Source organism: Bos indicus, chromosome 7 (genome assembly GCF_029378745.1).
Source record: "Bos indicus isolate NIAB-ARS_2022 breed Sahiwal x Tharparkar chromosome 7, NIAB-ARS_B.indTharparkar_mat_pri_1.0, whole genome shotgun sequence".
Lineage (NCBI taxonomy): Eukaryota > Metazoa > Chordata > Mammalia > Artiodactyla > Bovidae > Bos > Bos indicus.
In genome coordinates, this window is record NC_091766.1 from 51,303,243 (window position 1) to 51,328,562 (window position 25,320).

The following is a 25,320-nucleotide window of genomic DNA, read 5'->3' on the forward strand; positions in this document are numbered from 1 at the left end:
TGTGTGAAGTTAGACAGGAAGAGAAGGTTCCAGTTCTCGTTTGGGCTTCGCAACAGCTGGATAGCTGAACTCTGGAGATTTTTAGGCTTGGAGAAGATGAGATCCTCTTTGGAAACCTTTTGCAGTGAGGGAAATTTGTTATCAGGACCTTCATTCCTTTCAGCTCTTAGGCGCATACTGGACATTTTTAGGTCTAGGCAACCTGGAATGGGAGGCATCAACTTTCGGGCTCTAGGGCTAAAGGAGATATTTTACGTTTGTACTTTCTCCCCCTGACTATGGCTTTGTTATAGTTCTGTCCTGTGGTGACTGTTGTTCTAAGAGCTCAGAGTATTCTATTTTGATTCTAAGGTGCCTGGTTCATCCCCTATGACCAATTATTTTAACCTCTGATCTTGGTCTTAAAGTACAGGGGCTTCTGTGTATGTACAGCTGTTCTGGCTGTTGTATTGAGAGGAATAAGGAGAAACTGTATTTATGGGTTGTAGAATACAATTAGTGCAGTCTTACCATTCTTGATCTGAACAGGAATTCTTTTAGTGTTTTCTAACCCCAGTATTTTGCTTGGAATAAACTTTGTGGGTTGTAAAGGAGACAGTTCCTTGAATGTCTCTGTCTTTTATTTTCACCAAAAGAGAAATAACTTCTAAGCCAAGGTGGTACAGGATTTTGAGTAGGCAGTTATGGAGAGTGTCTCTGGGGCACTTCCACTCCTGAGCTTGTGGAAGGCTTTCATTTAGACTTTGAATGAAAATTGATGAGAGATGAACCTAGAATATAGTTACTTTTTACCTAGGAAGTAAAGATTAGAGTCTGTTTTTCTTTGAAACTTGTTAGACTGAAAAAGTTTGCTTTGGTCTGAATGTGATAGAAGGATGATGTTCTTGATTTTCTGAACCATTTTTGCACAGTTGTCATTGATGAAGTGAGAGATCACACATTTGTTTTTACTTCAGTAGTAGTCTTAAATTTCGTCAGAGGTAGAGTGCTAGTGAGCCTCCATAGTTATGAATCTCTAACTCTATGGGCTTCTGTGTTATATCTGGAGAAATGAGCTTTTGAAGTAACCAATTTTGCAAGGTTTGTTCATACACACAGCTTATTTCATTTGGAGTCTTCACACTAGGCTGTTAAAAGCTGTGAGCAGAATTCACACCTTTTGTGTGATTTTCTTTGGTGTTATCATAGAAATTATTCACGATTCCTTCAGCCAGTTAGGCTAATGGTAGAAGAACTTCTTCTTCTCCTAAATTTTCTATGCTTAAAAGATTTAGATATTAAGTGTATATAGGTAGACATCACTTTTGGATAGAGATTTCTAGAGTACCCACAAACTTGAGCCTAGTCTAAGATAATGCTCAATATGCATATAGATTCTTTCTTAACCTGAGGAGAAAGGAAATTTTGTTTTTATGTCCTATTCATCCATATCATATAAAAAAGAAATTCCTGGAATATCTAGTGTATGTTGAATGTGTGGTAGGGTATAGTCTGTGCCTTTGTGAGTGAAATGACCTTTTTTTCTCAAGCAGATTTCTTGGATTTTCTCATTTCTCTCTGACAAGATCATAGTCTTCTCCCTTATTATTACCTTTGAGTTTCATTTAGTGTAAAAAGATCATAAGTAATATTCTTCAAAAAATACTTACCCAACTGGCATTTGATGAATAATAGTAGAATTTTAATTTTCGTTATACCTCTAGATGTTTTAGAACCAAATATTTAGAATGTAGACATTCAGAAGAGTATGTGAGTGAAGTTTGTCTTGTTCCCCAAGTGGGGCAGGAGTAGGTGAGAAATGAATAAGAAATATGGAGGCTTAGAGCATTTGCTCTAGAATTAGCTGAAGGATTTTGAGTAGGGAGTAGATATTTGGTATACAAAGATATAAATACTTTAAGGATTTCTTTTCTATTCATTGTTAGAGCCTACATCTGAGGAAAAAAAAAAAAAAAACAAGGTACTTTCTCTTGCTGGCTGAGTCAAAAGACCTTTTAGTTTGAAGAAGAAGCTTGGATCTTTTTGTAAATTTCTTATATTAGAATTGATTCTTGTTGCTTTAAACATTGGGGTGGATACCTGTTTTGTATTTCTTCAGACATGTTGAGCATGTTCATTAGCTGTCAAGGGCCTTGAACAGAGGAGTCAGAACTTGCCCTGGATTCCTTTGAAATGTACCCATTTTTCAGAATAGAAATCAGGTTGAAAATTATTTAAAAAATAATTTTTAAATGTTAATTTTAGATTTGTAATTTTTTTTTTTTAAAGTAAGGTAAAAGGAAAATAAAGTTCTAAAGAGAGAATTTTAGATTTGTAATTTTTTTTTTTTTAAAGTAAGGTAAAAGGAAAATAAAGTTCTAAAGAGAGGGTTTTGGTGAAGTTTATGACCTTTAATTTTTCTGTGTTAAGAATGTATGCATATACTGTATGTATACGTGTGTGACATCTTCCTTTTAAAATTAAAAAAATAATAAAGTAATATAATCTTATGGTTAAAAGTTCAACAGTGTAGATAGTAGATATAATATGAAAAGTAAAAAGTTCTCCTCACCCCTACTGACCTTTCAGATCCCACTTAGAGGTAATGAGTATTACAGTCTTCCTTTGAGTAAAATTTCTAGGCCTATATAAGCCAATGCATATATGTTTACCTGTTCCTATACACACTTAAAAGATTATAAATTAGAAATCATTGCAATTAGAAAGCATTGTTGAGGCTTTTTAATCTGAGGCAGATGCTATATTTACAATTAGGTAAAAGCAAAAGGAAATTGGGTTTAACATTTTATAGCAAATTATAGCAAAAGCTTTGTAGGGATTTTTTTTTTCCCTGAAAATTATGTTAAGAGTCAAACGCACAAGCCATACAGAGGTTCCTTCTGATTTTCTCTAATAGGAGATGGATCATTTCCTTTAGGGTTATTTACAGTCTACTGTATGGAGCAAAGTTTCTCAACTGAAACGTATCGAAATTTGGAGCTATATTAATTCTTTGTTGTGAGGGGCGCTCCTGACTTTTTAGCAGCATCCCTGTCCTTTTCCTACTAGATGCTGGTAGAACACACCTAATTAATTGTGACAGCTAAAAATGTCCTTGTTGTTGTTTAGTCACTAAGTTGTGTTCATGTCTTTTTGCAACTCCATGGACTGTAGCCTGCCAGACTTCTCTGTCCATCGGATTTTCCAAGCAAGAACACTTGAGTGGGTTGCCATTTCCTTCTCCAAGGGATCTTCCCCATCCAGGGATCGAATCCTGCTTGGCAGGTGGATTCTTTCTTTACTACTGAGCCACCAGGGAAGCCCCAAAATGACCTTAGACAAAGCCAAATGTCTTTGGGGACAAAATCACCCCTGAGAACCACTGGTCTAGAGGCCCACTCTTATCTGGGATGGCAATTTTGTCATCAGTACTCTATATTCAAAGTTCAGGTAAACAAGGTGAGTCACTGCTTTTAATAACATCTCAGGGCTTATGTTCATAACTGAACAAGAGAGAAATTGAAAGAGGGTGGGTACTGACAGGTTTAATGTTATAAATTTTCCATGATAAATTTATAATTTTAGGAAACTTTAAAATGCTATGTTGTTTTTGAAAAATTCATTTATTGCCCATGAAAATGAATTTCTAAAAAACTTTTATGGGGACTTTGTTAAAGGTAGAAAGGCCTTATTCCATAAATTATCAGCAGTAGTGATAAAACAGGGTTTTCCAGGTGACACAGTGGTAAAGAACACACCTACAAATGCAGGACGTGCAAGAGATTCAGGTTCAATCCCTGGGTTGGGAAGATCCCCTGGAACAGGAAATGGCAACCCACTCCTGTATTCTTGCTTGGAAAATCAAATGGACAGAGGAGCCTGGTGGGCTACAGTCCACGGGGTCGCAAAAAGTCGGACACGATTGAGCTCACACACACACACACACACACACAGTGATAAAATAGGAAATATACCTTTGTATTCTAGTGAGCAGATTTTGGAGAGATGAGAATGTCAGTTGAAGGAAAAATGACGTATTATGACAATAACAAATTTTTTATATTACATGAGTACCAACCTTGCACAAGTTTCATTCTATAAAGCCTTTGGACTTTACATAAAATCATTCATTGATGAGTATAGTTGTATGAATGGCAGGTCAAAACAGAGTTGACTAGGTATGGGTAGAGGAAAACCTTGTTGTGAAACTTGAAGTATGTAGAGATTTTCTTTTGGTTATTATTTAGTACATTTTGATAGGTGATTTATATTTGCATAGTTCATAAGACTAATGCAAACACAGTAAAAAGGTCTTGACCTGCCCTTTATACTTTTAATGTCTTGATGTCCTATCAGAATATCATTATGGAAATACAAATGTATAGTTTTATTTTCCCCATTATTATACAAAAGATAACATACTATTCATGTGAGATTTTTAAATGGTGAATTTGATAAGAATTTAGACTTTTTATCTAATCAAAGTGATAAAACATGTTAAGAATGAAGCTTTGGAGATGAGTTTAGGCACATTCTTTTCTGAGCCTATCTGGTGGTAGAATGATGACCTCTGAAAATCAACTCTGGTCTTCTGATTCAATGAGATAAGATAAATAAAATTTTAGTATTAGTCTTGAGTTGGAAATTTACCTTCCTACAGAACCAAAGTTTTAATAAATTCTTTATCTTTTTTTCAGTGCATTATAAATGAACTCTTCCAATATATCTTCTTGGACATTATTATTTACAATTTTCCTCTCCTGTTGCTTGTCTATATAGTCACAGAATCTTGGTGATAGTCCTGTCTCATCTCATTTTTAGGTAACTGCTACCGTTTACTGAATGCTTATTATAGTCCAATACCATATATATAAGGGCTTCCCAGGTGGCTCAGACGGTAAAGAATCTGCCCGTAATTCGGGAGACCCCAGGTTCGATTCCTGAGTCAGGAAGATACCCTGGAGAAGGGAATGCAACTCACTCCAGTATTCTTTCCTGGGGAATTCAATGGACAGAGGAACCTGGTGGGCTACAGTCCATGGGGTCCCAAAGAATCAGACACGACTTGAGCGACTAACACACACACCATGGTATATACTTCGGTTATTTTATTTAATCACTCAACATCCGTTTGAGGTGGGTATTATCTACACTTTGATAGATGAATAAATGTAGGTTCAGAGAAATGATCAATCCAGAAAGCAATAAAATATGGTTAGTGTTATTTATACAGCTAGAAATCAATAAAGCTAGGATTTGAATCCAGAACTCATGCTATTTCACATTAAGAAGTAGGCAGAGTTTTTGGTTACCAATGCTCTGCCTCCAATAATTACTTGCTTAATCTATATTGAAGTTTTATAAGTCCATAATGAAGTCAGAAAAGTAAGGACAATGTAGTGAAATTCTCATAAGCAATCTTTTCCCACTTTTTTTCTATTTTGAGTTAATGCCCTTTGTACTGTTATGAAAATTAATTTTTAAAATATCTGTGTTTGACAAAATATCAAATTGGAAAGTTCATGTTAGGACTCTGGGTAAAGCCTCAAAAGTCTGGGAACCATTGATCTGAATAACTTGCTCAGGATCACACAGCTAATTTATAGTAGAAAATAGGTCACGTGACTCCTATTGTACTTAACTGCTGTATTGTCCTGCTGACTATTTCTTTTCTGACGCATGAATTTATTAATAATTAATTGCTTAAGAAATGCCTATGAGCTTCCCTGGTGGCTCAGATGATAAACAATCTGCCTGCAATGCCTGAAACCCAGGTTTTGCCCCTTTTGGGAAGATCCCTTGGAGAAGTAAATGGCAGCCCAGTCTAGTATTCTGCTTGGAGAATTCCATGGACAGAGGAGCCTGGTGGGCTACAGTCCATGAGGTCACAAAGAGTCTGACACCACTGAACAACTAACACTTACTTAAGAAACATATGTCTCAAACTAGCATATAATCTGTAGTTGACCTTGTTGAAAAGCTTTTATATTATATAATGAAATTGATGACTGCCATGTGAATCAATTTATTTTAAGAAGGCAGTCAAAGATGTACCATTGGGGATCAGAGTAACACAACTTTAAGGTAATTTTGTCATTGTGCTTAAACTTGAAAAGTTCAGGCCTTCTCATTATTCATTTTAAGAGAATTAAATATTAAAAGTACCAATATAGAAAGGCAGATACCCAACTTTGCACCTTTGCCACTAATAGGAAACATTGGTTTTAATTTATAAAAATTAAAATCTGTGTGCTGTCTTATAGTTACTTACAGTGTACAGTTCTTGTGAATGAAGATCATTTGCCTTATGATGGTTGACAGGTTTACCTTTTTTTCTGGTCAACTTTACCTAAACCAGGAGTAAAGCAAAGTTGTATATAAAGCTTTTTTACTTGATAAGCTGAAATTTAGCAACAGTTTATCAAGAGTACATTATGCTCTTCCTCCACTGTATATCCTCCTGTTCTCACAAAGTTTTCCGCTGAATGGATGCTGCTTTTGTTAGTAAAAATGGGTTTTTTGGTTTGTTTTTATGTAGATATCCCACTGTATCCTAATGTTTTGATTCACCTGCATTAGTTTGCAGTTTTTAAAAAAAGCAAGTAAACTCCCAGGGATTAGCCCCAGGAACCAAAGAGCTGAACAGAACAGTTTATTAAATTGTTATGATGCTATGTGATGAGGACAGTTAGGTTGAGAACAGTTTTTTAAATTGTGGTAAAACATAACAAAATTCACCATTTTAACCTTCTTTTTTTCCCCCAATTGTGGAGAAGGAAGTGGGAAATGGCAACCCACTCTAGTATTCTTGCCTGGGAAATCCATGGAGAGAGGAGCCCAGTGAGCTGTGTACAGTCAGTCCCTGGGGTGGCAAAAGAGTCGAGCCCGACTTAGTGACTAAACAACAAAGTCACAAGTACTGTTACCTTGGAAATTAAAATCTAAAACTTTGGCTATATTTCAGGAGCATACACATAACTTACTAAAGCTGAACAGAACCATTAAAATTAACCTTGCTGTATATTTGCAGAAAATAATGAGTTGAAAAAAGTTGCCTTTGATGTTCTGGTTGAAAAAAACTTCCTTTGTTTTAAATATGTTTGTATATGTTTCAGTACATGTATCACATATGTACTAAACTAAAGTGATGAGAAGTAACTTTGTATTTACTTTGTAGGAGTTACTGTGTAAATATACAGACAAATGTATTTTGGATTGTGTGTGCAGTGAGTTTTTTGTTGGATCCAGCTTATAAATATGCCAATTATATACCCTCATATACTTGTCTGATTTGAGTTTGTAAAATGAGGACTCTTTTTTACACACTTAACAAAGAAGGAAAAGGGCTAAAAAAAATTGTGTTAAAATATGTGCAACAGAAAATTTACCTGTTTTTTTTGTCACCCTGAGCATGTGGGATCTTAGTTCCCAGACCAGGGATGGAACTCACATCCCGTGTGGTGGAAGCAAGAAGTCTTAACCACCTGACTACCAGAAAAATAAAAAATTTACCATTTTAAAGTGGTTATAAGTACATTCACATTGTTGTGCAACCATTACCACTAGCCATCTCCAAAACCTTTTCATCTTCCAAAACTGAAACTCTGTACCCATTAAGCAGTAACGCCCTGTCCTCCCTTCTCCAGCCCCTTAATCACAAGTAACTTCCTTTTCTGTGATTTTGTCTACTCTAGGTATCTCAAATAAGTGAAATCATTCAGTTCTTCTGCTTTGGGTGATTGGCTTATTTTACCTAGCATAGCGTCTTCAGGGTTCATCTATGTTTGCAGCATGTGTGAAACTTGTGCTGTGCTTAGTCGTTCAGTCGTGTCCGACTCCTTGCGACCCCATGGACTGTAGCCCACCAGGCTCCTCTGTCCATGGGGATTCTTCAGGCAAGAATACTAGAGTGGGTTGCCGTGCCCTCCTCCAAGGGATCTTCCCAACCCAGGGATCAAACCCAGGTCTCCTGCATTGCAGGCAAATTCTTTACCCTCTGAGTGAGGAGGGAAGCTTGTGTGAAACTTAACTGAATACTATTCTATTGTTACATATATAACATTTTTGTTCATCTGTTGATGGACACTTGGATTGCTTCTCTACCTTTTGGCTTTTGTTAATATGCTGCTGTGAACATGGGTGTATAAATACCTTTTTGAGTCCCTGCTTTTGATTCTTTTCTGGTATATACCTAGAAGTGGGATTGCTGGATCATCTGTTGATTCTATTTTTAAGTTTTTGAGGAACCACAGTACTGCTTTCCTATAGCAGCTGTACCATTTTACATTCCCACTCGCAAAGCACAAGGTTTCCAGTTTCTCCATATTCTAGCCAATCTTCTTGTTTTCGATTTTGAGACTAGTCATCCTAATGGGTGTGGTTTCGATTTGTATTTCCCTAAAAATTAGTGATATTGAACATCTTTTCATGTGCTTCTTGGCCATTTGTGTCTCTTCTTTGGCGAGATGTCTATTCAAATCCTTTGGCCTTTTTTTTTGGCCACATCTTGGAATTTGTGGGATCTTAGTTCCCTGACCAGGGATGGAACTGGCCCCACCCACCCCCACAGTGAAAGTGCTGAGTCCTAACCACTGGATTGCCAGGGAAATTCCTCCTTTGCTCATGTTTAGTTGAGTTGTTTTTTCATTAATTGTAGGAGTTCTTTGGATGTTAATCCCTTATCATATCATATATATATATAAAAATATAATTTACACACATTTCTCATATTCCACTGGTTGCCTTTTTACTCTGTTGTCCTTTTGTGCTTAAACAGTTGTAATATTATTTATTTGACTGCATTGAGCCTTAGTTTTGGCACGTGGGGTATTTGTTGCATCATGCAAGATCTTTTGTTGGGGCAAGTCTGCTGTAGTTGTGGCATATGATCTCCAGAGCACTCGGGCTCAGTAATTGCTGTGCAGGAGCTTGGTTGCCCAGCAGCACGTGGGATCCTTAGTTCTGCAACCAGGGATTGAAGGTTTTATTCTAGGGACTTCCCTGGTAGTCCAGTGGCTAAGACTGAGCTCCAGTGCAGGGGACCTGAGTTCATTTCCCACTGGGGAACTGGATCCCACATACTGCAACTAAAAAGTGCTGCACCTAAAAGATCCTGCATGCTGCAGCAAAGATCGTAGGTCCCACACCCCAACTAGGATCCCGCACAGCCAAATTAATAAATAAAAGAATTTTTAGAAAGGTTTTAATTTAGATGAAGTTCAGTTTATCTGATTTTTTCCTTTATTGTATGTGCTTTTGATTTCATATCCATAACGTGCATGTGTGCTAAGTTGCTTTAGTCTCACACTGTTCTCCATTCAGTAGCTATTTACTGACCATCTAGTGTATGTCAGGCACTGTGCAGAACAACTGGGTATAAACAATGGTGAAAAAAATAATCATGAATCTTGGCCTTCATAGATCTTCCAGTCTAATTGGGAAGTGAAAGTGAAAGTTGCTCAGTTGTGTCCAACTCTTTGAGACCCTATGGACTGTAGCCTGCCAGGCTCCACTGCCCATGGAATTCTCCAGGCAAAAATACTGGAGTGGGTTGCCACGCCCTCCTCCAGGGCATCTTCCCAACCCAGAGATCGAACCTGCAACTCCTGCATTACAGGCAGATTCTTTACCCCTGAGCCACTGGGGAAGCCCTTTCATATCCATAAAGTTGTTGCCAAATCCAGTGTCTTGAAGATTTTTTTCCCAATGTTTTCTTCTAAGAATTTTAAACTTTTAGCTCTTACATTTAGATATTTGAGCCATTTTGAGTTAATTTTTGTATATGGTGTAAGATCGCAGTCTTAACTGTATTCTTTAGCTTGTGGATATCCAGTTTTTCCTGTACCATTTGTTGAAATGACTATAATTTCTCCTTTGAATGGCCCTGACATCCTTGTTGAAATTAATTGGTCATATGGGGGAGAGTTTTTTCTGGACTTTCTGTTCTATTTCTTTGGTTTTTATGACTGACTTTATACCAGTATTGTACTGTATTGATTGCTGTAGTTTTTGTAGTTAAGTTTTGAAATTGGGCAGCATTAGTCCTCCAACTTTGTTCTTTTATCAAGATTGTTTTTGGAGAAGGAAATGGCAACCCATTCCAGTATTCTTGCCTAGAGAATCCTGTGGACAGAGGAGCCTGGTGGGCTGCTGTCCATAGAGTCACACAGAGTCGGACACGACTGAAGTGACTTAGCATGCATGCATGCATTGGAGAAGGAAATGGCAACCCACTCCAGTGTTCTTGCCTGGAGAATCCCAGGGACCGAGGAACCGGGTGGGCTGCCGTCTATGGGGTCGCACAGAGTCGGATATGACTGAAGCAACTTCGCAGCAGCAGCAGCAGCGGCAAGATGTCACATTTCCTTAAGATTGCTTGTGGATTTTAGGATTGGTCTTTGTATTTCTGTGAAAAATGCTGTAGGATTTTAATAGGGATTAATGGCACCCCACTCCAGTACTCTTGCCTGGAAAATCCCATGGATGGAGGAGCCTGGTAGGCTGCAGTCCATGGGGTTGCTAAGAGTCGGACACAACTGAGCGACTTCACTTTCACTTTTCACTTTCATGCATTGGAGGAGGAAATGGCAACCCACTCCAGTGTTCTTGCCTAGAGAATCCCAGGGACGGCGGGGCCTGGTGGGCTGCCATCTATGGGGCTGCACAGAGTCAGACACGACTGAAGCGACTTAGCAGCAGCAGCAGCAGCACTGAATCTATAGATTGCTTTATGAGAACAAGTTTGAGTATAGATCTTACTTAATTGATTCACCACAGTTGATATTAGCAAATCAAAAAGCTTGAGATTGACAAAACATTCGAAACATTGGAAGACTGAACTTTCACTAATGTCTTCCCAAAGCCATTGAATCCAGTTCACGTGGAATACTGTGCTGTAAGTAGATGTTCCTCTAATATGGTGGGTTTTTTTCCCCAGTTTGTCCTCATATTAACTAATTTGTGACTGATCACAATGCTTCACATACTGATTAAATGCTAGAAATAATAATTTTTATTCTTTTTATCACTAGAGGTGAGTTCAGTTTTGAAAAAATTATCTCGATCTGGTATTAAATCTAGATAAATGAACCTGTAGTATTTTCTTTAATAATGTAGAATTTTAAAGTTTTCATATAGGCATTTTATGAAATCCGAGTCAGAAAGTAAAGGCCATGTCAGTTGATACCTTGAGTGGTACACTGTACTTGCAGCACTTAATCAGCTTCTAATTGACTTTTTTTTCTCATGTTTACCTATTCTGCTAAATTTCTGATTTTGCCTTTTAAAAAATATACAGTTGCTAATTCAATGACATGTGACACAAACTATCATTATCAAAGAGCAGATACCAAGGATATATTCTCCCTCTTTTTTGCTACTTTTTATTTTGATATAATTTCAAACTTACTAGAAAGTTGCAAGAATAGTACAAAGAACTCCCCCCCATATAACCTTTGTCCAGACAGACCAATTGTGTTCATTTTATCCCTTTCCTGTATCCTTCTGTCTCTCAAATTTATTTTCTGCATAACTTGAAAGTAGGTTGCATACATCATGCCTTTTCTCTTACATAACCACAGTGTATTTATTTATCAAGATAGGAAATTTAACAAATTTCAAAAGTATTATTTGAATTCACATTCCTAAAGTTGAAAAAATTGAAATAGAATTCACATAGTATAGGATTCACTCTTTAAATTGTACAATTTCAGTTGTTTTTAAATATATTCACAGAATTGTACAACCTTCACCATTATCTGTTTTAAAACATTTTCATCACCCCAAACAAAACCTTGTACCCATTAGCAGGCATTTCCCATTCTGCTGTCCCTGCAGCTTTTGGTAATCACTAATCTGTTTTCTGCCTCTCTGGATTTGTCTAGTCTGGAAATTTCGTATAAATGGAATCAAACAATATGTGATTTTTTTGTGTTCATGTCTTTCACTTATTATATTGTTTTCAAGATTTCTACATGTTGTATCACGTATCGGGCTTTCCTGGTGGCTCAGCTGGTAAAGAATCCACCTGCAGTCTACGGCTATACCACCCTGAATACACATGATCTCGTCTGATCTTGGAAGAATCCGCCTGCAATGTTGGAGACCTGGGTTCAATCCCTGGGTTGGAAAGATCCCCTGGAGAAGGGAACAGCTACCCACTCCAGTATTCTGGCCTGGAGAATTCCATGGACTGTCTAGTCCATGGGGCTGCAAAGAGTTGGACACAACTGAATGACTTTCACTTTCACTTTATCATGTGCCAGTACTAAATTGAAATGTTTTGTGGATATACAACATTTTGTTCATTGGTTGATGTTTGGATTATTTCCATCTTTTGACTATTATAAATTATGATACTATGAACATTGGTATGCAAGTTTTTTATGACGATATCTTTTCATTTCCCTTGAGTGTATAGCTTGATCACATCATAACTTTTATTTTCTGAGAAGCTACCAGGCTGTTTTCTATAGCAACTTCATGACTTTACATTCCCACCAACAGTATATGAAGGTTCTAATTTCTCCACATCTTTGCTAACATTTTTTTAATAGCCATCCTAGTGGGTATGGAGATTATTGTGACTTTGACTTGCATTTCCCCAGTGACTAGTGAAGTTGTATCTTTTCACGTGCTTGTTGTCCATTTGCATGTCTTTGGAGAAGTGTTTTTTCAAATCTTTTCCCCATTTCTTGGTTGGATTATCTTTTTATTGTTGAATTATGTTTGTTCGTTTTTAGGGGAAAAAACCCCATGTATTCTGGATACTGTCCCTTATCAGATACGTGATTTTGAAATATTTTTTCCCATTCTGTCAGCTATCTTTTCACTTTCTTGATTGTGCCATTAAATTTAAAATCTTTGGTTGGGCCCAGTTTTTATATTTACCTACTCTTTCTTTTGTTGCTTGTGTATTTGGTGTCATGTCTAAGAGACCATTGCATAATTCTGAGTTATGAAGATTTACTCTTGTTTTCTTCTAAGAGTTTTATACTTTAAGCTCTTACATTTAGGTCTTTGATCCATTTTGAGATTTGAAGAAATTATTTATTTTTGGCTCTACTGGGTCTGTGTTGCTATGTGTGGACTTTCTCTAGTTGTGACAAGTGCGGGCTCCTCTGTAGTTGTGGTGCATGGCTTCTCATTGCGGTGGCTTCTTTTCTTGCAGAGAGCATAGGCTCTAGGGCTCATGGGCTTCAGTAGTTGTGGCTTGTGGGCTCAGTAGTTGTGGTTCGGGGGCTCTAGAGTGTGGGCTTAGCAGTTGTGGTACACAGGCTTAGTTGCCCTGTGGCATCTGGAATCTTCCCACAGCAGAGATGGAACCTGTGTCCCCTGCATTGGCAGGTAGATGCTTAAACCACCAGACCACCAGGGGAGACCCATTTTGAGATCTTATAGATGTGAGATAGAAGTCTAACCTCATTCTTTTAAATGTAGATATCTAATTGTCCCAGCACCATTTGTTGAGAAGACATTTCTTTCTCCATTGAAGTGTCTTAGCCCCCTTTTCAAAATTCGTTTGACTTTAAAATATAATGGTTTATTTTTGGAATGTTTATTTCTGTTTTATTCCACTGTTCTGTATGTCTTATGCCAGTTCCATACTGTCTTGATTACTACAGTTTTTTGGTAGTAAGTTTTGAAATTGGGAAGTTAAGTCTTCCACTTTGTTCTTTTTTCGAGATTCTTTTGGCCTTTCTGGGTTACTATATATGTTCTTGTTCTTTAGTCTTCAGAAGAGGCTTAATAGAGGGTGTTTTGTATGCTACAGAATTTGTGGTCACACACAAAACCCACCCCTTCTCCATTAATAATGTTCATCTCTTGAAATTTCTGCTCCTCTTGTATACACTGAAGGTGGATGGTTGGGAACTCTTATGATTAAACCTGTGTTTGCAAGCTATCAGAAGAACAAGTTGTTGTAGTGTCTTTTTATGCATCCCCTCCCAGAAAGAAACTGGGTATATATTTGAGAGGAGACTAACTTGAGGAGGAAGGAGGTGGTTAGTTTGAATAGTTGTAGTCTAAGTGCGTCTGATGTGGACTGTATATATAGCCTCAAGAGGAATATGGACAGAATTTCTTTTTCCAGAATAATAAACAGGTAACTAGAATAAAGTGTAAAACATGTCAATTAGAGTGTTTGCATCTGGTATCTTCTGACAGTTGTTTAAGAGGTATGAATTCAGTATTTGAGTAACATACTATTCGCTTGACACCCAAGCCAGTGTTATCACCTGTGTTATTACACAAACAAATCTTAGATATTACTGCCCAAATGGTCTCAATTATGTTAATTTACTAGTTAGTTTGGCTCTGAATAGTGAGAATGTGTACTATCTTTTAGTACCTGATGTGCTTGGGACTTGACTGACAACAAAGAAAAGTTTATTTTCTTTTGGTTTGAAGAGATTATTATTTAAGGCTATACTTAAATCAGGAGCATGGATTTGACCTATTACCACCCTTTCCCCCACAAAATTTTGAATAATATAAAAATACATTATCAAAAGTACTTACTACTGTGTATTATCTCCTTGTTAGTCTGTTAAAAGCATGTTCTCAGTCTCTACTGAGGAAAATCAATGTTTAGTTTGGGGTAGGGCCTCTTTCATGAACTCACATCTTACATAATAAAATTATATCTTTCAGAGATTAGAACCCTTGGCACTCTGTTTAAGAATTCTGATTGGTATTGCAGATTCCACAGTAATTTAACTAGAACCTGCTATTTGTTAAGCTTTGTTCTGGGCTTTAGGATTAGATTACAAAGATGAAAAAATATGGTGCCTACCCTTAAAGACATCAGGCTTTTCAGGAACATGAACATTTCAGAGAAATGTGAAACAAGGTAAATTATTTATACAAATTATATTTCCCCTTCTAAACTACTTTTACATAGTAACAGATTATATTTGAGTGTTTGTTCAAGGCGTGTGTACCTTAATTGCATAACCTCATTTAATATTTTCCTAGTCTTGTGACAGCCTAAAATCCTTACCGCAGTATAGGGATCATTGCCCTGTGTTAGTTGGATGATCACTCTAAAGGTTGATGTTTGAGTGTTTTCAAGAGTTTGATGGGCTTTAAGTGACAAGTTTAAAGGGGCAGTGATTTAAAATGAAAGGATACAAATTTCATTAGCATAAGACATTTGAGCAAAACCACAACTACTACATTATGTTCTGTCAACTCTCCAAGCATGTTCTGCTCCAGAGCTTTTGGCATTTGTACTTCACTCTCATAGGAGCTTTCTTCTCTTAGATACCTGTATGGTTTCCCTCTTTTACCTATTTTAGTAGTCTAAGAGCATTTCCTACTGCCTACTGTATGTATGTTCCATAAACATCTCAGATTCAAGTCCTAAAACTGAACTCATCGCTTTCCCCCTCCCCCGCCCTCTCCCCACCTGTAAATTGCATTGCCCTAAAACTAGTCAGTGTAGTTAGAAACCTTGGAACTTGCATCTGCTGTTTGTTACCACACACATCCAAACAGGCACTGAACCCTGTAGTTTCTTTCTTAACATCTTGTTTATTTGTTTCTTTCTCTGTATTCTCATTGCTTCTGCTGTAAATCAAACCATCATCTTTGACTTACACTTACTGTAGTAATACCTGGCTCTATCTATTCAATACCTCTATGATTAAACCTCTAATTCTTCTCTACCCTGCTATCACAGTAAATTGTCTAATGCCAGTTCAGTCATGTCACTCCTTTGGCAAAAAGCCTTCCCGTTCCTTAGATAAAGGATAAATCAAATTCCTTGGTGTGGCATACCAGGTTATTTAGGATTTGGTTTCTGTTTCTTTCCTTGCTGTATCCTCCTTTATTTGCTTTTTATATTTCAGCCATACCAAATTTGCTGTAGTTCTCTGAACATAGCAAGCTATTAAACGTCCGGAGTGAATTACTTCACTGCTTTGGGTTCTAGTATCAGGATAATAGTTACTACATGCTAAGTTTTTATTGTCCAGTGAACTAAATGCTTACCTTTATATTCTAAAATAAACTTTACAACTATCATATGAAGAAAGTGATATTCCCAATTTATAGATGAGGAAACTGAAGCTTAGAGACGTTACATAATATGCACAAAGTTATACATCTAGTAATAATGGAGCCAGGGTTTGAATCAGGTTTCTTGGAATATAAAACCCATGCTTATAACTACTACTCTGCAGCTGTTACAATGGCCCTCTTCCCCATCCTGTTGGATACTTTCTTGTTCCATTTCATCAACTCTGATTTCCTTCATTACTGCCCCAGCTAGAACTGACCATTTCTTCCTTCCTCTGTGTTCCCATGTTGTCCATATATAACTCCCTGTTAAACAGCATCTTTAGTACTTTATTGCATTTATTTGATTATCTGTCTTATGAGCAGGAGTCATGTCATTTATTTTTATGTTCCCTGTATGTAGTAGAATGTCTGGCACATAGTGGGTACTTATTAAATGTTGGATTTAATAAGCCAATGTATCTTGAATATATATGTATAGTGTTTAATATGCTCAGATTACTTGTTAGCCTAAGACAGTGTAAGGGATTTTATATTTTTGTGGAGTAGAGAGTAAGAGATAAACTGACCTTAATAATAAAAAAGGTAATAGTAATAACAGCTATTTTTTGTTGAGTGATTACCAGGTGTTAAGTAAGTACTGCTGTGCAGTTTTAGGTATAGTGTCTTGCTTAATCATCAATAACCCTGTGATGTGGTTACTACTATTATCCTTATTTTATAAGCTGAGGAAAATGAGGCTAAGAGCGGTAAAACGAGTTAGCTAAGATGGCACTGTCAACAGTGGGCTAGTGTTTTAAGACTCCTTGCTCTTAGTCATTATGCTCTCCTCCCATTATTGGTATGAATTGGAGGTTTATGGGTGTTTGAGGCTCTTTTTAACTTACTCAAATCAAGTATTTCTTTGGAGTGTTTGATGCTTATTTTTTATTTAGAGTAATGAGTAGAAGCCAGGACTTCTCTCTAACCTCAGTCTTACCCATTTATTATGATAGGGCAGATACGATGTTTCTATTTTCAACATTAAGATTTTCTTGGACTTGATTGCCAGGTTCTTCATTCCTTGTGACTTTCCTAGTGAGTATGTGAGCAAGCTTCTTTTTTTAAAAAAACCTGTTGTGGCACAAATTTTGTTATATGTTTGTTTGTTAGAAATAATGTAGTTGTAGCTACCAGAAGTATTTAAATAAAATCATGCTTTGTCTGTGTAAGAACTCTTTGTGGCTTGATAATCTATCACATTTAAAGATTTTTTCCTGACATTGCTCTTACTTTTAAACTTTGACATTATGATACTTGTAGATTCTCTGTTTAGTACATATTTGGTTAGTATGTAATTGTTTTAGTCATACTCCAATGTTTAGAACAGTCACTTAATACAGTTTATTTTTTTATTTTTTTTTTAAATATTTATTTATTTGGCTGCACCAGATCTTAGTTGCAGCATGTGGGATCTAGTTCCCTGACCAGGGACTGAACTCGGGACCCCCTGCTTTGGGAGCACAGAGTCTTAGCCACTGGGCCACCAGGGAAGTCCCTTAATACAGTTTAGTCTGGTGAAAATGGTGTGAACTTTGGAGTCTGAAGTACATGGCTTCAGATCTGCTCATGGTTATGTCATCTTGGATAAGTCTCTTTGACTTTTCTGAATTTCAGTTAAAATGAAGATGTTAATCTACTTCATTGAGTAGTAAAGATGATTGAGTGGAATAATATATGGAAAATGCACTTAATGGTAGCTATTATTTCCTTTCTCCCATGTTTAGAAACTTTAAAAAATAATAGATTCAGTATTAAAGATACGGTTTAAAAATGAAGTTTTTGTGGTTGACCAGAGTGGAGTACTATCTGCCTGCAATGCAGGAGACGCAGCAGAAGCCTCTGGTTCAATCCCTCGGTGGAAAGATCCCCCAGAGAAGGAAGTGGCAATTCATCCCAATATTCTTGCCTAGCAGGCTACAGTCCATGGGGTCGCAGAGAGTGGGACACAACTGAGCAACTAAATAACAACAATCACCACAAAAGTGGAGTTAATTTTCTTCAGCTTTAACTGAGAATTAGGAAAAGCCTGGTGGTTCTCTCTTGTGCTTATTGAAGTTAATTAACTTCAGAAATCCCAAGATAACATTGATGTTTTTTTGAGAAGAGGATTGTGGATCTGAAGTTTTTGTGGCAGGGTGGATAGTCTTTTCATTCCATTATTTCCAGTGTTGCTGATTATATTGGGCCTTAACAGTATTAGCAAAACTCTTTGCTAAATTTGTCATTATTTGGTCTCAAATTGCAACTGTATTACTTTTTCCTTTTGAATGGATCTTGGAGCATGTTTGTGGTGAATGTGACTGTTTGGAGTACCACCTTTTTTGCAAAAAGGAATTACTGTGTCCTTCAATAATTATCTCTGGGAATGCTGACCCATCCTTTTTGCTGCTCCAAGTAGAAACCAGTATTAAGCCACCTGCATTCTAAAATTGGTGTGATTCTGACTTAGTTGAGGGCTTACTTTGGGTGGGAAAAGGTAAGACAAGTTTATCTCTCCAGATACAAACTAAACAAGAGAGAAGAGAAGTAATAGCAAATACATTTAAACATATATATAATATTTTGGATGTTTAAATATTTTATTTAAACATTTTCATTTTTAATGATCAAATCTGAATTTCTTAAGGAAGCTTTATTTTTAAAGGTTTGTAAGAAGAGTTAGTGAAAAATAAAGATTTAGCCCCTTCTCTTAAATAGCTCTGGTGGGAATTCATGGGAGTGATGATTATTCTTAAGGATTGCCAGAAGCAATATTTGTGACTACTAATATTTCAGTCCATAACTCAAAAAACAAATGTATTTAACATGTTAAAAATTTCATAATTTGTAAGTGAAAAGGCATTTGTTGGTGTTCTTTATTTGCTTTTTGCATGATATGACCATATAACTAGAGAATATATAAACAGAAATGTTACATACCTGTTTTATGATAGAATGTTTTTTACTAACCTATTTCCTCTATTAACTAGCCCTCACTATTTCCAGAAATTTACCCTTAGAGAAGGTAACAAATGTACAGGTGAGATTTTATTTTGCTGTCATATGACTTAAACCATATTAATATTATTGAAAATGTTAATTTTAGCACTATTTACTTGATAGAAATTGTGTTTTTTTGTTGTTTGTTTTTCTGGTGGAAGTAAGTTTTGGCTAAATCATAGCTTAGGCTAATTAATGGTTTTTTTCTAATTAGATTTTGGCTAGGGTTGCTGGGTTTTATTTTAGGTGATAATAGCTGAGTCTGTGGTTATTCTCCCTAGTAACTATTGCCATCCAGTGGTTTATTTTTGAAATGTCATATGGGACAAAATGCTTATTCCGCTCTTTTCCCTTCTCGCTGTTTAGTCGCTAAGTTGTGTCCAACTGTTTGCAACCCATGCACTGTATGTAGCCTGCCAGGCTCTTCTGAGATTTCCCAGGCAAGAATACTAGAATTATTTAAATTCTAGTTGAAGCTAAAAACTGGACATATTTTTTTTAGAAAAAGGGAAGGATAAGAAAGACTTTTGACGAGGAAGACCTCAAGAGTTTGCCTTTAGCATTTTAGATGAGATAGTTGTGAAAGATGTTAGATGAAAGATGTTTAGATGTTGTGGAAGTGTTAGTCAATCAGTCGTGTCCGACTCTTTGTGACCGCATGGACTGTAGCCTCCCAGGCTCCTCTGTCCATAGAATTCTCCAGGCAAGAATACTGGAGTGGGTTGCCAATTCGTTTTCCAGGGGATCTTTCTGACCTAGGGATCAAACCCAGGTCTCCTGCATTGTAGGCAGATTCTGTACTGTCTGAGCCACCAAGGATGCCCGTAAGGAAAAAAACCTATATGTAAGGAAAAAACATGTAGTTTTTTGTGGGCCAGATTTCCTCACATCCTTTTTCTTCCACCTTTTATTTTTGTACCTAATCAGAAGTAGGAAAAGAAATCTGCCATGTTTAAGACTGGAAATAAACTTTTTTGCCATTACTATAAAAACAGTACCACTGTAGGTTGTTGCATTATGTTTGCTGCTCAATGTAGCTGCTGGATAGGGGTGAGCTTTCTATCTTTAGGCAATAAGGAAATTTCTGTGATCCTTTAGCTGTATTTGATCCATAAGCTGTGTGTTGCTTCTTCATCATTTGCATAATGAAGACTAATTTCATTAGATATAACATTACTTTGAACTTATCTATTATTTAGACATTTTTTGTGTTATATCATTGAGCCTTTATATTAAATGTATGGTATTGGTCTTAATTAACATTTCCATGTTTCTGAAAATGGTTTCCATCTTGACTGGCCAGATACATTTTGAGGTAATGCTGTTGCAATTTGCATTGCAACAGTATGTGCTTCAGCAGGTTTGTCAGGTAAGATATTTATGAACTGCCAAAAGCAGTCCTCCAAATAGTCCCAAAGTAATGGGCATAACTGGATATTTTATCCTTTTATTGATCGCATGTTGAGACAGGCTTTTGTTTTTTTATTTAAGTTAAAAAAAAAATTGGCTGCGCTGGGTCTTTGATGCAACACACAGGCTCTTTATTGCTTCACCTGGTCTTTATCTAGTTGTGGCGAGTAGGGGCTACTCTCTAGTTGTGGTGCATGGGCTTCTTATTGTGGTGGCTTCTTTTGTTGTGGAGCCCAGGCTCCAGGGTGTGAGGGCTTCAGTAGTTGGAGCACTTGGGCTCAGTAGTTGAGGTGCATGGGCTTAGTTGCCCCTCAGCCTGTGGTATCCTAGTTCCCCGACCAGGGATTGAACCCATGTCCTCTGTGTTGGCAGGTGGATTCCTAACCCCTGGACCACCAGGGAAATCCTGAGACAATTAAGATTTTACAGAGAGTAGGGCAGAAAAGTATGAGAATTGAGTACCTTTTGGCACAAATCGGCACAAATGTATTCAAGACATTTTTGTGTCTAGTTATGTATAACTCATTCTGGGAACTTAAGATTTTCCCCACAAGTGTTACAGATATTTAAAATTTGATCTTTTGGGTCAGAAGGTAAATATAAAATGCCTAAAACTATGTTTAAAAATTTAAGTGGATTCTAACTAGGGAAAAAAAATTGTAATTATGTGAGGTGATAGATGTTAACTTATTGTGGTAATAATTTCATAATACATACTGTTAGCAGTCATTCCCATTCCTCTTTTGCCGGCTCTTCAGTAAACCACTAATCTTTCTGTCTCTTTGGATTTGCCTGTGCTGGACATTTCATATAAACGAATTTGTACAGTATGTGACTTTTTGCATCTGACTTTGTTCATGCTAAGCACATGAACTTGGCTGAATAAAATTCGATCGTATGGATATTATTATTCTGTTTATCAGTTTACTGGTTAACATATGGGTTGTTTCCACTTTTTGTTTACTATGCTTAATGCAACTATGAATGTCTGTGTACAAAGTTTTGTATGAACATGTACATTTCAATCTTCTTAGGTGTATACATAGAAGTGGAATTGCTAGGTCGTATTCTGTGTTTAATTTTTGAAGAACTGCCAAACACTGTCCCACAGGCACTTCATCTTTTATGCTTCTACTAACAGTGTACAAAGGACCTTATATTTTTGAGGGTGGATCATTCGTCACTTTCTAAATGCATCTTCAAGTCCATTTTTTAATTTCATTCCCTTAGTCCCCACCTACATGTCTGACCACCTGTGCAATTCTATGCAGCCTTCAAAGCCTAGTTCAGATTCTACTTGTGCAAAGTCTACTTAGAGTACTGGGGCAGGAAGTGATTTCTCTCTCTTTAATGCATATAGTTTTACCGTTTATTTCTCTTGGAGGCCTTTTGTGACAGTTGTTGGTGTCTTTGACATTTCTTCTACCACATTTTTGTATTCTCATAGTAGTTTGTATAAAACAGGACTTGAGTAAATATTGGAGAATGAATGGGAGAAAATTGGATATCCTTAATTTGGATTTTTAAAATGTTACATGATAGATGTAATCTGTATTTATCTTTGTAATATGTGTAATGGTGTATGAGACCAGTGCTTTTATAAAATAGACATATTAGCATCTAAATACTGTTTTTAATAAATTCAGAATTTTAATAAATTTTAAAAAATAAATTAAATTTTTAAAAAATTTTTAATAAATTTCAGAATTTGTAATGGTGGTTTTAACTGTCCTTACAACTGCAGATGTATGTATCTAAAAATATGTAATAATTTCCTGTGCTTGCAACAAGCTCTTTCTTGTATGAGCAGTTGCCTTTCAAATCACTGGAAAACTGATAGTATACATTTATCTGTTGGCTTTGATCTAGAATGACATCTTTGTCTATAATTACATATTAAAGAAGTTGTATTAAAACACAGTACATGGCTCAGTGTTATTGGATATGATGTTAAAGATTTACTTTAAAGCACATCATTGGATAAAAAATATATCAACATCATTTTAACTTTACTGTCTTTATTAGGATATCTTTATTTGGTATCCATTGTGAAAATTGATCACCAACTAGTCAAATATTCCAAATAATGTAATCCAAATACTGTGGTACTTTGTTTATGAATGTGTTACTATCTATTGCTTAATGTCTAAGAGTCACATGGCCTGTGTTTGAAATGTGACTTTGCCATTTATTAGCTATGCAGCCTTGGAGAAGTACTTAACCTTTCTGTTCCTGTTTTTCTGTCTACAAGTATGTTAACCTGCCTGGTTAGACATATTTATATATTATAGGCATATATAGGTATATAAATATGTATTCATGATTATATATACATGAGTACTCATATGATCTTCTTTGCATACATATACATACATACTTTTTGCAAAATAAAGATTGTACTCTTAAATCTTGTGGTTTTCACTTAATTTTATGACTTGAGCCATTAAACATGCTTCAAAAAATATTATTCTTAATGACTGCATAGTGGTCCATCCTATGAATATACAAAATGTACTTAACAAATCCCCTGTTGTTTTTTTCACTTCATTTTTGGAATTTTAGTTAATGCTGCAATGAACATCCCTGCGCATTTTTTCCTAGCATTCAGATAATTTTTTAAAGATGGAAATGGAAGTGTTATTCACTCAGTCGTGTCCGACTCTTTGTGATCCCATGGACTGCAGACCCCCAGGCTCCTCTGTCCATGGGATTTCCCAGGCAAGAATACTGGAGGGGGTTGCTGTTTGCTTCTTCGGAGTATCTTCCCGACCCAGGGGCTGAACTCAGGTCTCCCGCATTGTGGGCGGATTCTTTTCTTTTTTTGACTGTGCCGGGTCTTTGATGCTGTACACGCTTTTCTCCAGTTGTGGTTGAGCAGGGGCTACTCGCTAGTTGGCGCAGGCTCGGACTTCTCATTGTGGTGGCTTCTTTTTTTGTGGAGCATGGGCTGTAGAGCGCGCGGCTTCCGTTGTCGTGGCTTGCGTGCTCTAGAGCACCGGCTCTAGGTAGTTGTGGCGAAAGGGCTTAGTTGCTCTGCGGCATGTGGGATCTTACTAGACCAGGGATTAAACCCGTATTTCCAGCACTGGCAGGCAGATTCTTTACCACTGAGCCACCAGGGAAGCCCAGGTAGATTCTTAGAGATTTCTTTAAATGAAATTACTGGATCAGAGAAGTACTTTTTAAAGCATTTTGATTCATTTTTCCAAATTGCTTCCCCAAAAGGTTGTACATATTTTATTTGGTAAGAAAATTTAGAAATAATTTAAAATTATAGGGTTGCATGTTTATTTTTATAAGTTAATTTTACTTATGCTATTCATTCAACAAAGTTGTATTGAATAACAAGATATTCATAGGCTCAGAGGATAGAGCAGTGAACAAATGGCTATGATTCCTAACCTAATAAAGTTTTCCTGTCTAGAGCACTTAAGATATTTGACAGTAGATTAAATATTCTTTTCTTTAGTGTAAGAGTCAGAATTGACTATATTGACTGGAAAAGAGGAGAAACTATACCTCAATGACCTGTTTATGCTATCTAATCTTTTTACTATCTAGTCCTGTATATGTCTTCCTAGGGGCTGTGTTGATGTACTTGTTTCATTTAAAAAATGCTGCTTTTCAGGCTCTGTGGTGGGCACAGAAGATTCATTGCTCTCCAGGAAACTTGAATCTGGTGTGTCTGAAGAGGCTCCCTAAAAGTCCTTCCCCATAATCTCCTGTTTTTGCAGTAATTTATTTGGTTATGTTTAAATTCCAAATCAGAAGTCCTATGACCTTCAATTGTAGTATTCTAACTATATTAAGATCAGCTTTATGAATATTGCATCTTTAATTCATAAACAGGTTGAATCATTTATTTTGGACCAAGAAGATTTGGATAACCCAGTGCTTAAAACAACATCAGAGATATTCTTATCAAGCACTGCAGAAGGAGCAGACTTACGCACTGTGGATCCAGAGACACAGGCACGACTAGAAGCCTTGCTGGAAGCAGCAGGTACTTTATTTTTTCTTTTCTCTTTCTCATCTCTTTAAAAGACTCCAGAGAACTCCCTGGTGGTCATGGTTGGGACTCCACACTTCCACCGCCAAGGGCCCAGATTCCATTCCTGGTGGAGGAACTAAGATCCTGTGAGCAGCAAAAAAAAAAAAAAGACTCCATCTCTATTCAAAGTTATACAAGATTATCACCAAATTATATACTATATAAAGTTTGAAGTCTGTAAAACTTATGGTTTTTTAAAAATTTCCTAAAGAAAATGTTCACATTTTATGTTTAAAAAATTCTTGCTTGAAAGTTCTCAATGAGTGATTTCTAGGCTCAGCACTAACTTTTTTTAAAATTGAAGTATAGTTGATTTACAGTGTTGTGTTAGTTTCAGGTATACAGCAAAGTGATTCAGTCATATATATATATGTATTCTTTTCTATTATGGTTTACTGCATGACATTGAATATAGTTCCCTGCTGTACAATAACACTAGCATTTTTAAAGTATTAGATAAGTAGCTAGTTATTAAGGAAAACTTATTACCAGTTACATTGTAAAATTAAAATGCGTGAGGTAAATTAAATCCATCAAATTATGAGTCTTTTAGCTGATTTAGGGAACTGTGCACATGATTACTGACTTTAGTCTGTAACTTAATTGTAGATTGCTTTTTTTAACTTCGAAGACATTTAAGTAAAAATTGAACACAAAATTGGACCAGAATTTACCAAACTCTGTCAATTTCTTGTTTTGAAGCAACAGAAAAATAAATTCTGTGATAAGCATGCTTTCTCAAAGTAATATATACTTCTATAATAAATAACTATTTTATATTCTAAAACCTTCTCACAATTTGCCTAACAAAATTTCCATCACACTGTAATGAAAGCCTT

The 25,320-nt window shown here is 36.4% G+C and overlaps 1 protein-coding gene across 11 annotated transcripts in view; it reads left to right on the plus strand.

The window, feature by feature from the left end:
• ANKHD1 (ankyrin repeat and KH domain containing 1) overlaps window positions 1–25,320 on the plus strand; it is a 112,585-nt gene that overhangs the window by 1,021 nt on the left and 86,244 nt on the right. For all 11 annotated transcript variants that reach the window (XM_070793692.1, XM_070793693.1, XM_070793697.1 and 8 more), the window contains exon 2: window positions 24,280–24,433. In XM_070793692.1, coding sequence (XP_070649793.1) covers window positions 24,280–24,433 — 154 coding nt within the window. The remainder of the gene's footprint in view (window positions 1–24,279; window positions 24,434–25,320) is intronic.